This window comes from Berghia stephanieae, chromosome 1 (genome assembly GCF_034508935.2).
Source record: "Berghia stephanieae isolate SIO BIC M18660-M18661 chromosome 1, UCSD_Bste_1.3, whole genome shotgun sequence".
Taxonomy (NCBI): domain Eukaryota; kingdom Metazoa; phylum Mollusca; class Gastropoda; order Nudibranchia; family Aeolidiidae; genus Berghia; species Berghia stephanieae.
The window spans coordinates 70,222,058-70,239,071 of record NC_088360.1 but is presented as its reverse complement, the minus strand read 5'-3'; the positions used below and the strand labels follow the sequence as shown (position 1 = coordinate 70,239,071).

General features: G+C 35.1%; 1 protein-coding gene across 2 annotated transcripts in view; it reads right to left on the bottom strand.

Moving 5' to 3' along the window:
- LOC144980722 (E3 ubiquitin-protein ligase MARCHF4-like) overlaps positions 1-15,252 on the bottom strand; it is a 29,539-nt gene extending 14,287 nt beyond the window's left edge. Inside the window, exon 1 of one of the 2 annotated variants that reach the window (XM_078928471.1) lies at positions 15,156-15,252. Coding sequence is in view for 1 of the 2 variants with exons in the window: in XM_078928446.1 (XP_078784572.1) it covers positions 8,306-8,355 (50 nt within the window). In the remaining variant the exon portion in view is untranslated. Of the gene's footprint in view, positions 1-8,305; positions 8,356-15,155 lie in introns of those variants that run through there. The other variant, XM_078928446.1, reaches the window with a different exon arrangement.
- Between the last annotated feature and the right edge of the window lie 1,762 nt (positions 15,253-17,014).

Below are 17,014 nucleotides of genomic sequence, written 5' to 3'. Positions count from 1 at the left end.
CGTTTTTCTCAGTAGCAGTAGGACTTAAGACTGTTCGTTTATTATTAATTCCTATCCATTTCATTAAAGATCGTCCATCTACAAACCAACGACTAATTAAGTGATCCCTGACCGCAATGCGACGAACAATTATTGGACATTGGAATTCACAACAAATATAAGTTCAGATTTAGATACTCACAACTATGAACCACACACAAGTCGGTAAAATCAGCCAGAAATAGCCTCAAAAGGAATTCAGGATCAACCAAAACTCTTCCAGACAAATGTCTGTTATTGTTGCTGCACTTGTGATCTTAAACCCCACCGATTGAGTACTTAAACACAGAATAATACGGTTGATTGCAACCATTTGAATGTCTGGAAAAGCATAGTCGTGTAACAGTATAATCAGTTAATATCCCAGTATCAAAAAGTAGCAGAGATCCGAGATTCGGACTCAAAAGGCTTGCAGTTTTAGAGAATCTTAATTTATATGATTAATGAAAAATATTGGTCATAGTATGGATATATAATTAAATATAACGAAGTTAATTCAAAGCACGATTTAGACCATGGCAAATCAGGTTTATGCAGAATCAAAAGCAATCCCAAACATTTTCCAACATCAACTCGCCCTGCCTGTTTAATCAGGCCAGACTAACTAAAGTACAAAGTACAATATCTTGACCCCCCCCCCCCCCCCCCCCCAAAAAAAAAAAAAATAAATAAAAAAAAAAAATTTAAAAAATCCCAAACCAAAACACAATCGGGCCTTTGTCGTACTGAAGGATCCAATACTGAAAGACATAGACGTCTAAGTGGCAAACAGTGAACTTGGTTTATTCCCCAATGCTACATGCCAGGAAACTAATCACTTGTAAAATAACTTACAATTTAATAATATTCCAGCATATTACCACGATAAAGAGGGCTAAAAAAGACCATGTGAGGATCGCGTCAATTAAGCAGCTTACAACATGAGAAAGAGATCTCAACGATCTGACACGACAATTTTTGTCAGAGGACGTACACAAAAAGTATGAGAGAGGTGAGTTGTTCTCAAAAGCTCAAACAATAAAAAAAGTCGTCGAGGACACAAGTTCACTTAAAAAATACACAGCACAAATCGTGAAATAATGAATATATATATATATATATATATATATATATATATATATATATATATATAATATAAATTAATATATATATATATATATATATATATATATATATATATTATATATATATATAAAAATATGAGCCAAGGTCAAAAGGTGCCCGCCTGATACCGGTGTTAAGAAAATTTGATTTTTACTTAATTATGGGCTGTTTTCATTGGGTTAATGCTTGTAATCAATTGATAATATAAAGAAGAGATAATATGAGATAGCTCAACATACTCTGTTCAACAGAATATGAAATAAACAACTTGAAAGTGAAATTTGAATGCTGTTTGGCATGTGCTTAAAACGAGGTCAACGCATCACCTTTTTAGAAATCATGTAGAAATTAAATATGATGTTTTACCCCCCTTTATTGAAATTTGACTAATTGTATAAAGTCAAATTTTACTTTTAAACGCAATTGCAGTATATTACATATCTGATTAAGTTTCATATAGAGTTCTAAAAAAGTTGGTGTTGCTTGTGACCTTTGGTGTCATCAAACACAGCACAATACTAAGACTCGACACGAAACTTTAAAGCCCATGTTTAATGTTTATAAAATGTTTTATTATGAGAAAAAAGCATAGATTTACTATCTTAACTCAAATATTGGAGTAAATGTATACCGTTTTGCCGATATTGAGGCTTATTGGTTTTGGTGTCATTTGTCACAAGCAACACGGCATGTGTGAACACGTGGAAGTTTGTTTCGTTAAATGGCGATTCGCAATTTGGATCCACCCTTCTTACCAGTCTTTGAAGTGCAGCGCGTTCATTTGCCTTTCCAGCGTGGCTCCAGGCAGAAAAGGTAAGTTTAACTTTGGTGTCATCGCTATTTTACATTGTCACAAGCAACACTTGATATTGGATATTACAAAGTGCCACCAAAAAATTATGTTTTCAGCTGTTATTCTATTTACAAATATGATATTATGACATCTCACATAAGACTGTGATTTTGACACAATTAATTATTTCCTTGTAATTCTAATTTTTTATGTTTCAGGGTTGTATCAATCAAGAAAAAGACAAAACTCAAGCTTTTGACGAATCCAGATAAAAGAAGGGTTGTCAAGAAATCTGATTTGATTTACTATTAACACACTAAATTACTACAAACTAGCAGATTTGAGCAGTATGGTGATGGTTACCGTATGGTTACATGAATTCATTACCATGGCTGATATTTATCTAGTGTTTGTGTGACTTCTGGTACTTTTTGTGACCATTGGTGTCATTGGTTAAAATGTCACAGGTGACACTTAAGTTTGAAGTTTCTAATGTATTTCTGTTTTCATGTTCTTCAAAGCTTGAAATGTCATTGAATTACATTTAAACAGGCTATATTACATGTGTTCAGATGCTATTTTTGATTTATTGAGGCAAAATTGAGTTCTAGTGCCGATTTTGACCAAAGTAATAGCAACAATGGTATTACTAATTGCTAAGTATATTTCCAATTTGAAAGTATTTGGTTTCTTAAAATATTATTGAATTTCATTTTAGAGTAGGTTATTGTGCTTTTTTGACTGAAAATAATGATATATTATGGACGAAAGTGTGATTTGGTGTTGCTTGTGACATAAGTTATGGTGTCACCAATCTTATGTCACAAGTCACATTCAGATGCTCTAATATCCATGTATATTTATATTTTTGAAGTCTTTGGTTTCTGAAATATTATTATATTCCATATTTTACTGTGGTTATTACACTGGTTTGACTGAAATTAATGATATATTGTCGAAATTGCAATTTGGTATTTCTTGTGACATAAGTAATGGTGTCATCGGTCTAATGTCACAAGTGACACAATGCCGCTAAATAAGATATGCTTTGGTCACATTATTTCCCAACATTTTATTCCAAAAGTTTATGAACATTGCTGGTAATAAACATATGCAATATTGTTGTTTTTGTTAATGTACAAACAATTTTATGAAATATTATATTTGCATCCTATGTTGCTTGTGACCGATGACACCAAAAAGCAACATTTTCTCCAATAGTTGGTAATATTATTGTACTATGATTGTTGTTGATTGTGTTTTTTTGTCCATAACTTACTAAATAAAGTTTGATACTCAACAAAAATCATTTGGTTATAGAGTTTTTTGTCTCATTTTGGTGTCACCGGTCACAGGTGACACCAGCAACCTATAGGTATTGTTGACGATATTATGCTGCGTTAGACCTGAAAGTTATCTAAAGGGCCTTTGATTCATGAAGCACAGGGTTTTTGCTACACATATAGAAACATAAATGGATTATTATGTCACTTTTATTTTGAGAAAAAAAATTGGCACCTTTTGACCTTGGCTCATATATATATATATATATATATATATATATATATATATATATATATATATATATATATTATATATATATATATTTATGAGTGTTGGTGGGTACTTGTAGGTACGAAAGTGCTCGGTAATGGTGGTTAGAGCTAATAGATAAAAGGCTCCATACACGCACGGTTTTGATAGGCGTCCGAACCACGATCAGGCAAACCGGGGTGAAAACGCAATGTGTGTGGCCAAATACCTGGCCGATAAACCTAGGTACGGTCGATCGCCCGCACAGCCCGCTTTGCTTAATATTTTTCGAGGCGATCGGCGATCGGGGGCGTGGCAGTATAAAAAATTGGACAATTTTTTTCGGATTTTCGCTGTTTTGACGTCAGATTCGTGATCAGCGTCGAATTTACAATAGGTTTGATACCAAGAACTATGTTTTTACTCCAAAAATTGATGAAATTAGAAATAAATTTTAATTAATATTGAGGCTATGTGGCCGACAGAAAAGTGCCCCTCCCTGTTTTGTGATGGATCAAGTGGTATGACTCTCGCTTTCGGATCGGAAGGTTCAGGTTTCGAGACCCGCTCTGAGTGGCGCAGAGTTGAGTCCTTGGAAAAGGCTCTTTACTCACATTCTCTCACCGTACTCAGGTGTAAAATGAGAACATGGCCGTTCGTTGTCTTTGTTGGGAAAAAATGTCACATCGCCTGACAGGCGTCATGTCTCGTCTTTCAAGTCTAATATTGCTGTTGCCTTGGGACCCCTTGTAAAGCGCTTTGAGCACGTGGATATTGCGCCAAATAAATGCTGTGTTATTATTTTTTTTAAATAATATTTTTATAAATGTTGCGCCAGGAAGAGGTAGATGGCAAAAGTTTCGTTCTTGTTCATCGTAAAACTTATAAAGGATTTCATACAAAATAAAAAATAGTTTTCATAATTTTCAATGTAATGATATAATAATATGCCAGTTCTTTTTTTTTTTTTTTCCTCCTCACCCGTTGACGCGACATGACGGTCGACCTTGACACAAGACATTTGGGATTGGCAGATGCCAAAAAGCCTTGGAATGGGGTGGGCATTGTAACCTTGAATTATAATCTACAAACAACGCCCCCCCCCCCCCCCCCCAAAAAAAAAAAAAAAAAAGAAAAAGAAAAGAGCTGTGTGCGTGTGTGTGGTGGTGGGGGGGCGGGGGGGGGGGGGGGGTGCGAATGCGAGTAGTCCCGAGGAGTACCCGTTTAACCTGCCACGGGAACACTGTCGATTTGTTTTATAAATAATAATAATAATAATAATAATAATAATAATAATAATAATAATAATAATAATAATAATAATAATAATATAATGATAATAATAATAATAATAATAATAATAATAATAATAATAATAATAATAATAATAATAAATAATAATAATAATAATATAATGACGATAAATAAAAAATCTTTATTGTCCACAAAATGGAAAAATTTCCGTGGTCTACGTTGCTTTTAAACTTAAATCGGATTGCAAATGTATTGATGTTATGCGTATTGGAAAAAATACTCACGACATCTCCATCGGGGTATAACATATTAACACACAAAACTGCAAACGCGAACGTTCATTGTCTGATTGATATAACTTAGTGATAAGTTAATTATAAAATGCTGTCTAAAAGCAATAACAACGGGTTGACTAACGTCAAATTCATTCCTTCTATTGATGCTCTGTGTTAAATTAAAATACTCACAAAGTCCGCCAGCCATAAATATCACTCCAGCCCAAAGATCTACATGGAACCTTGAACGTTATAGTCTGATATATTTTAATGAGAACTAATCATAAAAATGGGTGTCAAAAAACAATAACAATGAGATGAGTGACGTCAATTTGGTTCCTTCTATAAATATCCAAGAACTTTACTCACTCCATCCGCTCTCTCCTCCTTCAATACATATGAATCTATTCTCTCATCACTTTTTTGTGCGGCTATGCATGTGATCTTGTGAAATGACACTCGCCTTTGGATCGGACGGTACTGGATTCGAGTCCCGCTCTGAGTGGCGCATAATTGAGTCCTTGGAAAAGGCTCTTTACTCGCATTCTCTCACCTTGTTCACTGTTAAAATGAGTACCTCGCTGTTTACAGCGTCGTCTCTGTCGGGAAACAATTGCAATATCGCTTAACAGTCATGTCTCGTCTAACATGTTTTTATGTTGGCCAAAGACCCTTATAAAGTGATTTGAGCACCTTTATTGAATATAGCGGTATATATAGCGCAAGTAAATTTTTCTCTCTTTCTCTTTCTCTCTCGACATGTTAGATTATTATAGCTATTGCTACATATGATGCGAATATCTTGGACGGTTATTGATGCTATGAGTTTAGGTAAAATGCTCGCAACATCCACCAGTCGGAAATAACGTACCGTCATACAAAACTACGAGTAACCTTGAACGTTAAAAGTCTGATTGATATAATTTAGTGAGAACTAATTACCAAAATGACTGCCTTAATACAATAACAAAGAGTGGAATGATGTCAATTTCGTTCCTTCAACAGTCTAATTGATATAATTTAGTGAGAAGTAATCACTATTGTGGCAAGACGAAAGATAGAATAACAGACAGTAACTGGGATCGGTTCTGTCGGCCACATAGCCTCACTATTAATTAAAATGTATTTCTAATTTCACCAATTTTTGGAGTAAACACACAGTTCTTAGTATCAAACCTATTGTAAATTTGACGCTGATCACGAATCCGACGTGAAAACAGCGAAAATCCGAAAAAAATTGTCCACTTTTTTATACTGCCACGCCCCCGATCGCCGATCGCCTAAAAAAAATATCTCCCCGTATGTGGGCAAAAATCATCTGCGATAAACGCAGGGATGGGGTCAAAGCGATAGGTCATCCGTCCCGCTACCAGCGGATGTCGGCGTCTATGGGGGGCTTAATGTAAATTTTCACTCACATTTTTTGCCGAGACGACTCGTTTCTGTGTTTTTCCTTTAATTCACACTTCTTCAGTTTGGAGTTTTCTACGGACACGACAGAATGGATTATGCCGACTGAAGAAGTGTGAATTAAAGGAAAAACACAGAAACGAGTCGTCTCGGCAAAAAATGTGAATGAAAATTTACATTATATATATATATATATATATATATATATATATATATATATATATATATATATATATATATATATATATGTGTGTGTGTGTGTGTGTGTGTGTGTAAAAGACGCCACCAAATAATAATAACAATACCACGACGACTGGAGTTGGCTTTTACTCCCTTGAAATAAAGACCCGAGAGATTCATCGAAACCATGCTAATACTAATATTATACCTACACCCTGTACTGTAGAGAAGGCCAGTCGCAATGACGTAGACATGCCATTAACAACGTAATAATGACCGTTGTTTTCTGTACGGGGATGACCCTCTCCTCAATTTGATCAGTTTAAAACATAGACGCACAGAATCGAAAATCAGGTTAATGCACTGAGAAATTCAAGTCAGTCTTCTTCACATATCATTTGTTGCACACTAGGTTATTAGGTCGCATATAAATAGAATTGAGGATGTGATCCTAGTTTAGTAGGCTACTGTCAAATTTTAAGATGGAGAAGATACATATGAATGTAGTAAAAGAAAAACGGTCGCTGCAACAGGTGAAAATAAATGAAACAAGCGACCGATATCGTGCGTCACTGGTTTATTCCGAGAAGAACGGAGGTTCCCCGATAAAAGACATCATCACACCACCCTCATATAATAACAACCCAAGTGCATAATACACACACCACCACCAAAAACGCCAGAGACAAAAAATCATAATAAAAAACAAATTAAAAAATATGTACATCAAACAAAAACTGATTAAAACGAATACATAAAAGCAGAAAAAAAATAAAATTATCAATATCTCAATGTAAGTCTTTAGGGCCAGTTGGCCCATGGCGCAGAGGTCTCACTGTTATGAAACCAGACTTGCCAAATTGAAAACTTCAAATTTAGTAGTTTTAATGTCAATTTTTAGTAATTTGACAAGGAAATTCGTAATTTCTGAAATTCTGTATGAACAACCACAATATTATTATTATTATTATTATCATCATTTATAGTAGTAGTAATAGTAGCAATAGTAGTAGTAGTAGTAGTAGTGGTTGTTTTTCTTCCTTCTTCTTCTTATCATTATTATTATTATCATTTAAGCATTACTTAGAATTAAAAATTCGTAATTTTCCATAAAATTTCGTATTTGGCCATGAAATGTGTCTAAAATTCGTAAAATTACTACTACTACCCTTTAGACAAGTCGTGCTTCCTACCAGATCCAACCCCTGAATGCTCGGTGTCCTATCGAGTGGTCTACTGGACCCAAGTCCAAGTAAGTCTCAAATGGTCTTTCTAGAGCTTATGCTAGCTGAATGGCACCAGGTAAAACTATGGCCTCGGGTCAAGAATGTGGGTCATATGGTCAATATAACCTCTAACCAGACAGAGGAGACGAGCAAAAGTATTTAATGTAAAAATAATATGAGGTCAGGACACTCTAATATATAATGCTATGCTAAAATAATAACGATCAGATTTTCTACAAATCAGTTCATTTCAAATTCGCAGTGACAACATAATTTCAAACAAAGCTCATAGAGTAAAAATTCTATTCATAAAGCGAACTATTACATTTGAAAACCATTCAATGCAATCCACAACAAACATTTCACTTGCCATCTCATAATAATAAAAGACATCTCTGAAACCAAAACAAAACAAACAAACAAAAATATAGTCCATACATTCCGTTAAAATAGAGATCATGACTTCCACATTGAAATCACTAAGACAATACCTTGCATAATAACAGTTTCCATTGAAATCAGACATAATTACATAAGACATTTGTCTTTTAGGACAATCAGAACCCAATAATAACATTTTAACAATGTAAAATTTAAATTTATAAAAATTGATAAAGAAGCCCAATGAGGATTAAAGTCCAGTTGATGCTCTGCATTTGGTACTTAAGTATCATGCGTCAGAGATAACATGACACAGAAAAAAAGATAATACAGTTCAACACACATTTGTCCAGACGGACACACATGCAGGCATATGTGTACTAAGAATCTTTGAAATGCATCTATACCCGATGTCAATCTGTAAAAAATAGTTGTATATTTTTTTAGATTTGTCAATATATGTTCATTGGCAAAAATTTAACATTTGCGGTACAGAACAGGTTTGCCCCCCAACCCGATTTATTTAAAAGAATACATTCTTAATTTCTGTTTATCTTGATCGCCGGTTTAATCCCTGCGAAAGATCTACCAATATCTGAAGAACTGGGGAAATAGGAAAATAAAACACCAAAAAGGAAGAAGAAAAAATAAAGTGGGGAAAAGGTCCAAAAAAGGAAAAGTTTGCTGGAACAAAGTGGGGAGGTTCAGAAATTATACCAAAAAAAACAACAGGTTTATTGTTCCTAGTTTTAATAAAAATGAATCTAATTTTTAAAAACCACAAAATTTCAATGACAACAAAAATAGGGTTTTGAAGGCCTATAAATGGTCAGTATTATTATACGACTGTGAAAGGTGGACAATTACAGAAGACATTAGAAAGAAACAGGAAGCAGCAGAAATGTGGTTTATTAGAAGGACGTTAAGAATCTCATGGACAGTGAAGAAAACTAATGAAGAAATATTAGAGCAAGCTGAAACTAAAAAGGTTATTAATTCGTACAATAAGAAAAAGACAAATGCCAGTTTTAGGGCACCTAAATCGACATAAATGTATTGAACATCTTGCTCTCACAGGAAAGATAGAAGATAAAAAGAATAAAGGTAGACCACGAAAAACATATTTGAATAGTTTGAACAGCTGGGTGACAAAGAAAGAGATTAGTAATATTAGTTTTCTGAGGTTATCTGATCAGAGAGATGAATGACGTACCATGATCACTGATGTCTGGCACACTGGCACAGACTTGGTACTTGAAGAAGAAGAATTGTGGAACAGTACACCCGCGTCTGGAATATGGATCAAATGCATTCCTGACAGCCATCACAAACACATAAAAATAAAGACAAACCCTAAACATCATTACTGGTGCCATCAGATCGACACCACCAATCAACAAAATGCAAGACGTCACAGAACAATACACAACCTGAGCTCCAAAAGTGACACAAACAAAGAGTTCCAAAAAACAGCTTGCATCCAAGACAAAGAAATCTCCCTTGCTTTTGTAATTCCAACTGGTGCTACATGCATAAATTATAGAGCAGTAGGAACAACAAAACATACCGCATCAATTCAGTGAGACAAAACACATACAGTAAAATAACTTTAAACCGAAAGAAGCTAAACCGAAAAATACCTTAAACCGCAAAGAATTTAATAAATTGTACGAGTTTCTTCATTATCTTTGTACTAATTCTTACGATGAACCGAAATACTTCTAAGCAGGACTTTCTTTAAACCGAAACAACTTGAGAGCACCTTCCCTTTTTCTCTCTATATTTTTCTTCAAAAATTCCGGAAGGAGGCCACACGTAATAATGCCCGACGAAATTAAACAGAGCGTAAGTATAAGATGAGAGTGATGGGTGGGGTGGGGGGAGAAAAACACTTCAATCACTGCACTTGGGCTTGGCCAACACCACAATCGCACAGACTGGAAAAGGAAGACAGTGGGTGACTGACAGGCGAAAAACGAGGAAAGAGGGGGAGTTGAGGTGTAGAATAACGCAAGCGAGATGTTCTCGCTCGTGTGTTGATGCTTTGGAACTGACTGGATTTTCAACACGACGATAAGGAGGGGGGGGGGGGGGGGGGGTAGACACTCACCATTGAAATGCCATTTCATTTCCACTTTGTTTAAATTGTGTGTGGGGGGGGGGGGGGGAGGGTTCTATGTAATTAGGCCTTATACCTAATGGTTTTTCAACAAAAGAGGGATGTGAAGTAGACAGCTTAGCATTGACACGCCTTTTCATTTCCATTTCACTTCACCTCTGAGTAGCTGCGCATCATTCATTATCAATTATCGCACAAGAACTTTCGATCTTATTTTAGCTTTGCATTTTACTAAAAGTTGTCTAAAAGAAAGCACTGTGCTTACACGTTTCAGTTTAAAATCAAAATACTATGTGAAGTCGATGAAAAAAAAGTTGATCAAGACGGAGATATGTAAATTACACGGCATCCCGAACTCAACTCTTTCAACAATTTTGAATTGAAAACGAAAACCCCCAAAAATATTTTTAAAACACACAAAATTCTTTTTTTTTAAATTAATGGTTACGAAGACGGCATTTATTCAACAACTTCATTTAACGGGAAACCCGTGATACGATTAAATGAGAAAATTCCTTTAATAGTTAATACCCTTGAAAAACATTGCAACACGGGAACTTACTTTAAACCAAAATGTCTTTAAACCGAAATGGTTTAGAAGGTCCCCAAAATTTCGGTTTAAAGTAATTCTACTGTAATTAAGAACCTTTAGACAACACCAATGCGTTTAAATGATTACCATATACTGCCCAGACATGAACAAAAAGTAATCCTGTTCCAATAGACTTAAAAAGCATATGCACAAACTGACAGTCACTGGTCAGCTCATGTGGTGAGGAGCAGGAAGATGCAGAGCATATACTGCAGCAATGCAGAAAATACTCAACCCAGAGAGAAGAGATATGGCCCTCTGCAACTTCTCTCCATAAAAATCTTTTTGGCCTGCTTGAAGAGCCCAAAAAGACAAGTACCTTCATCTTCGAAACGGGACTCCAGATATAAAGTCATACAGAAAGAAGAAGAAAATAAAAGAAATAAGGAATTGAAAGCAGAGATGATGAGGAAAGCAGCAATACAAAATAACTGAAAAATAAAATAATGGAATTGTTAAGAGCTGAAAGTGACGGATGAGCTGAGATAGAAATGGAGAAAGATAATGAGAAATTTGCTGGATGTGAATCGGAAGGTGTTATTGGAGATCTTCAGGTTGGATGTGTAGTATGTGATTCTTCTTGGCACACAAAATGCACACTATGATGCCTCAGGTTAGGTCTAATCAAGGAAAAATTGATAGACTTGGATTTTGTTTGCACTTTTAGTGTCTCTCAGATCACTGATCTTCACATGGGACTTAAAAAGATTTTCTTAACGTAAGTCACAATCACCACCTAAATTACCTTTATTAAAAAAATGTAATGAATGAATGACAATAAAGTGGGACAGTGTTACTAGATGTCAAACAAGCCTGTCCCAAACACAGGATGAATTTTTTTTTTTGGACTGTATGTGTACATTATTGCCTAAATATGTCTCCAAAGCTTCAAATTAGGCAAAATCCACTTTGAAATAAGGAGAGGGTATTTAGAGTTCGTGAGATGTTGTACCAAATTATCAGGTATTTAAGCGATCACCAACGCACTTGGAAATGTTAATAATATAATATTTATTTACATATAGATGCACCAAAAGCACTAATGCATCTGGGTCATTCAGTTGTTCAGTTTGACACTTTCAAAATTAAAATAGACCTTATAAAGTTTGAGATGTGGTCTGACAAACCAGAATGTGTGAGCTTGTGTATTAAAAATAATCGAAAATGGATTATTTTTCCAATGCTAATTAAATATGCTAAATTTGTGGGACCTATAAACTTTGAGCGCAAACATATTTTTTACTGAAATTTTCAGTGAAGGTACTTTATTAACAATAAGTATCTCAATGGACATGTTTTTAAATAAAAAATGAAAGAAAGAGAACAATTCCTACTGTTTTGAAGGACGTGTAGAGTTTGACACGAAAAGCTGCTTTATATTCGCTCCTGTCTGTGTAAAATTTTTAAGCTGATTCTTTCATACATTTGGATTCATTTTTATTTTTAAAAAAGAAGAAGAAGAAGAAGAAGAAGAAGAAGAAGAAGAAGAAGAAGGAGAAGAAGAAGAAGAAGAAGAAGAAGAAGAAGAAGAAGAAGAAGAAGAAGAAGAAGAAGAGGGAGGAGGATGAGGAAGGTGTGGTCGTGTGTGAAGGAGGAAAAAGAGAAAAATTTAAACAATCATGGTCGTGAGGCAAGAAAAATTTTTCTCAGAGCAGTCAATTACCTTTCGAAGAAAAATATTTATTTCACATTCATCATTCCGGTTGACTTTCAAGCGGAAACAAAGAAAGCATAGGATCGGAGATAGATAGTTGAAGAAATATGTGTATACCTCATTTTCTTTAAATGTCAGCACTTAACAGAATTTATCTAGCGAAACTGGACTGTTGGAAATCCGACAATTGTCAGAAGATTTACAGGCCTGTATTGTGTAGTTTTCTCATGATCCTCTGTTGATGGTGTGTCTCAACGGATCGTTTTTATATACCTCTATTACGCATGCACATTCCACGCGAATCAGTGTTTCTGTATTTGGACATGGCAAAATTTATATTGTGACATCTGTACATCTTTGTTAATAATAATAATAAAAAATAAAGATTTAAAAATTTAAAACCAGGAAATAGACGTTGCATTGAAGGTAAAATAATGTTCTAGAAAGACCTTAAACGTTATGAACAGTCAGGTGGCTCCGTAGCACCATGGACAAGCTGTCAGAATCTAGCCTTGAAGGTACTTGGTTTGATTCCCATTGTGGACAATTTTTTTTTTAAATTCTATTTTATTGAGAAAGAAATAATTTTTCTTGCTATAGTTGCTGGACGTTTTATTTTTAACACTTTAAATTAATTTATTATTATTTTCATTATTATTAATTATAATTATATTTAAAAGAACAACATTGGTACTGGTACCATTCAATGTGTTTTCGACATGCAAATGTACATGTTGATTATCATTTTATAATATATTATCATCAGTCTTTGTCTTTTTATTGTATTTGTTGTTTTCTTCTTCTTTTTTTTGTTGTTGTTGTTGCTTTTCAGAAACTTTTTATGTTTTAAAAAACTTCGATTTTAATTTTCTAAAATTATTATTTACTTATATTTTGGTCATTGTGATCAGTATTTGTGTGCCATGTTTCTTTTTACCTTTGAAACCTGAAATGTCTACAGTATGTTTTCGTCTAATAAATTGAAGCTTACAATTCAACATTATTATATTTTCCTTCGAGCTTCAAGCAGCAACATTTTTGATAATTAACCAGCACGGCCAATAGAGGTGCATTAAAAAACGTTGCGTTTTCATACATCTCCAATGGAGGTGCATAAAAACGCCACCTTAAGGTTATGATATCAAAATTAGCCACATGAGTTTTAAAATATCGCCACAATGACCAAAACAGTCAAAGGCCATTAAAAAATGTTTTTAAAAACGAGCTTCAGAGTACAGCGAGTCTATCGATGGCCACCATACTGGAGTTATCAAAGTGCTAAGAAGAAGAGGGTCAGGCTCACTTTAATAGCTGTCACCTTTAACGACAGACATTCGATTGGATAATTAAATTAAGTGTATTAGTATTTCAGTCCTTGGGGGACTACTTGAAAACTGGGAGAGAAGTTGCTAGGCTTCTGTACCAGAACCAGCAAGAAGAGGATTGGGTTGTGGCAAATCGACATGTGGACGAGAACCTGAAACCGAAAAGCATTTAGTCAAGCATTGTGTTGTGACGAGGATATGCGGTCTCGGTAATGGACGAATTTGCCATCTGGATAGAGCTTCATTAATATAGTCATGTGAGCGTGAAACCAATAGAAGCTATTGACATAGGCTCGGCTAAGCAATGAATGTAAACACATGGAAAACAATTTGGATACACGAATTAGTAGAAAAATTTTAATTTACATTACATTCCTACGACCTGGATTGAAGGATTGAAGAATGGCAATCAATAACCAGGTGCATGATACCTTCCAAATAGACAAAAATCCATTGGAAGATCCTTTGGGACGAAACTTGAATGTGAAGCAGCCCGATTGACTAACATAATAAAACATTCAATTTTTTTTTTTTTTGGAACGCCGTGCAGTGACCACTCGTGACATTACTCATTACTATTATCTCTAGATATCTAGATTGATAATAATAATAGTAGAGGAGTATTATTAGAGTAGAACCACTGCTTAAACTTAAACTTAAATATCTAATAAAATTTCCAATTTTTCTCCTTCAAAATCGAGGAACAGAAATTCTCGCCATTTGTAGCTCGATACAGTTGCTTTTTGCAAATGCCTACGCTAAGACTTGTACAGTGTTCAATTTCAAGTTTCATTTCCGAGGAAGAACAAAGGGGAGCGACATCACCAAAGCCAAATGGACTGACTGGTTAATCGGTCGGGGTGCTACGCAACATATATTATTATCGTATATGGATATTATATTCCCTTTTCATCATATATTCAAAACAGCAGAAATCTTATGCGATTAGTGAGACTAGCTTGTGTTTAGTTGACTTCTTTTAATTTTTTCCCCTGTTCATCAACTGTTTGATAGGAATTGTTGCTAAGATCCCGAAGCTGCGGCTGCTATGCTTGATAATTGATAGACTCATTTTGATTCAGTTGTAAGATCGTGAGTGGATGGTGGGAGTGAGAGTGAGAGCAGCGAGCAGCGATCAGCTGATTTCTTGCTCAGAAATACAATGTTGACGCAACACATCACTCACTCATTAAGACGATTGAATATAACCTAAGTTTATGATACATTGCCGAACTATTGCCATCTTATATGTTATTGTTACAATGCTTACCGAGAATGTGTCAAGGAATGTCTTCGGCGAGTTGCTCCCTCTCATGAAAAGCCAATGTTGATGACAGCCGTCTCTAGTTCTAACCCGTTCGAGCCAGTTCGGCAACATAGAGTCACGTGACTTTGTTTACAAAGTAATGAACTCACTCCGCGCATGGCAAACCAACATAGGCCACGCCTTCTTCCTTGGTGAGTTTTTGTTTGACAACAAACCGCAGGAATAAACTGACCTGAAAACACGAAATCAAGAAGCCATGCCAGAGTTTGAATCTTATTCCCCATAGTACCCTCTACTCTAGTGTCTCTTGTGTGCTATGGGTTTGGTCGAGACTCGGCTCTAGCTTTAACCGACGTGTACATTTTTAAAGACTTCTATTATTTTTATTTTTTTTCTCTGTGAATTTGCGAGTTCACTTATGTGGTTGAAGTTTCAATGAAATCCAATCTTGTTTTTCTCTGCCAACTTACTCCAACAGGCACCATAATTTATTTTGATAAACCTATTGCTTTCATGGTAAAATCTATTAAGTGAAATGTCTGATTATGTTTGACTATAGACAACCATATTATGTGGGTTTCGAGTGAAAAACTAAAAACAAGACGTAAGTTTGGAAACTTGTGGTATCGTTGATTGTTTAAAGACTTGGGTCAGTCTCTTAACCAATAAAGGTTTATAATTACACTTGGCAAGTATTAACGTAATGTTTTGTTCTTGTAGCTTATAAAATAATATCTCCTTTGTAATGAAACAGCGTCATAGTTTTTCCAGGTTTTTTTAAAATCTGATCATGCCAAAAATATTTTGAGGGAAGGAATACAGGACATTCAGATAAAGCTACTCGACGCCGTATTAACGGTCACTGGTGATTTTAACCAATGTAATGATTTCACTCTCCTGGGACTTTATCAAAACGTGGACTGCGATACAAGGGACAAAAAACAAAAAAAACAAAACAAAAAACCCCCCAACAAACCCATTAGATTTCTTCCTGTGTAATGTTAAAAATAGTTATAAATGTTCACCCCGTGTCTCGTTATGTTTATCTGACCACTGCATGCTCTTGCTACTCCCCAACTTGGGCCCTGTTTTTAAACGTGTAAAAACAACCTAAAGAAAAGTGTACAGTGTACCTGGAACGGAAGTGTGTGTGTGTGTGTGTGTGTGTGTGTGTGTGTGTGTATGTGTGTGTGTGAAGGTTTGCGTGGTTGTTTTGAATGCGCTGACTGGAATATTTTTATCGAACCATGTGATAGTGTGGATGCGCTGAATGAGTGTGTGAACAGTAGGTGTGTTGTAAAAAAGAAATATATCCTAACACTAACAACAAGCCTTGGATTACAAAAGATCTAAAACTTTTATTAAACCAAAAAGAGAACTCTCTGTATTAGTGGAAACAAAAAAGATCTTAAAACAAAACAAAAAGAGATAAAGAAAGTGATATCTAGTTGTAGAGACAAGTACAAAAATAAGATTGAAAAATGCTCTTCTTCTGGGAATACAAAGGACACGTGGCGGGGGCTTAAAACTGCTGTCAACTATAATCCAAAGCCCATAAGACATCGAAATACGATTCAATAGTCTGACCAGACAAGAAAACCTTCAAGATTACACATAGGTTTGTGTGTTGGTCCGTTATACTTCCGGATGGCAATGTTATAAGTTTCTTTGCCAAGCGCATACTATCTATAGAAAGCGTGTAAAAAGCGTCAGTAAAAAAGTAAAACACATCAATACGATTCAGTAGTCTGATGTCACGCGCCCGGCAACGGCGGCCATCTTGGTTCTAAACAAAGAAAATCATTACGTTTTATTTTTCATGCTGGCTAGAACTTTTCATATGTCTTGTGATCAGAATGTGT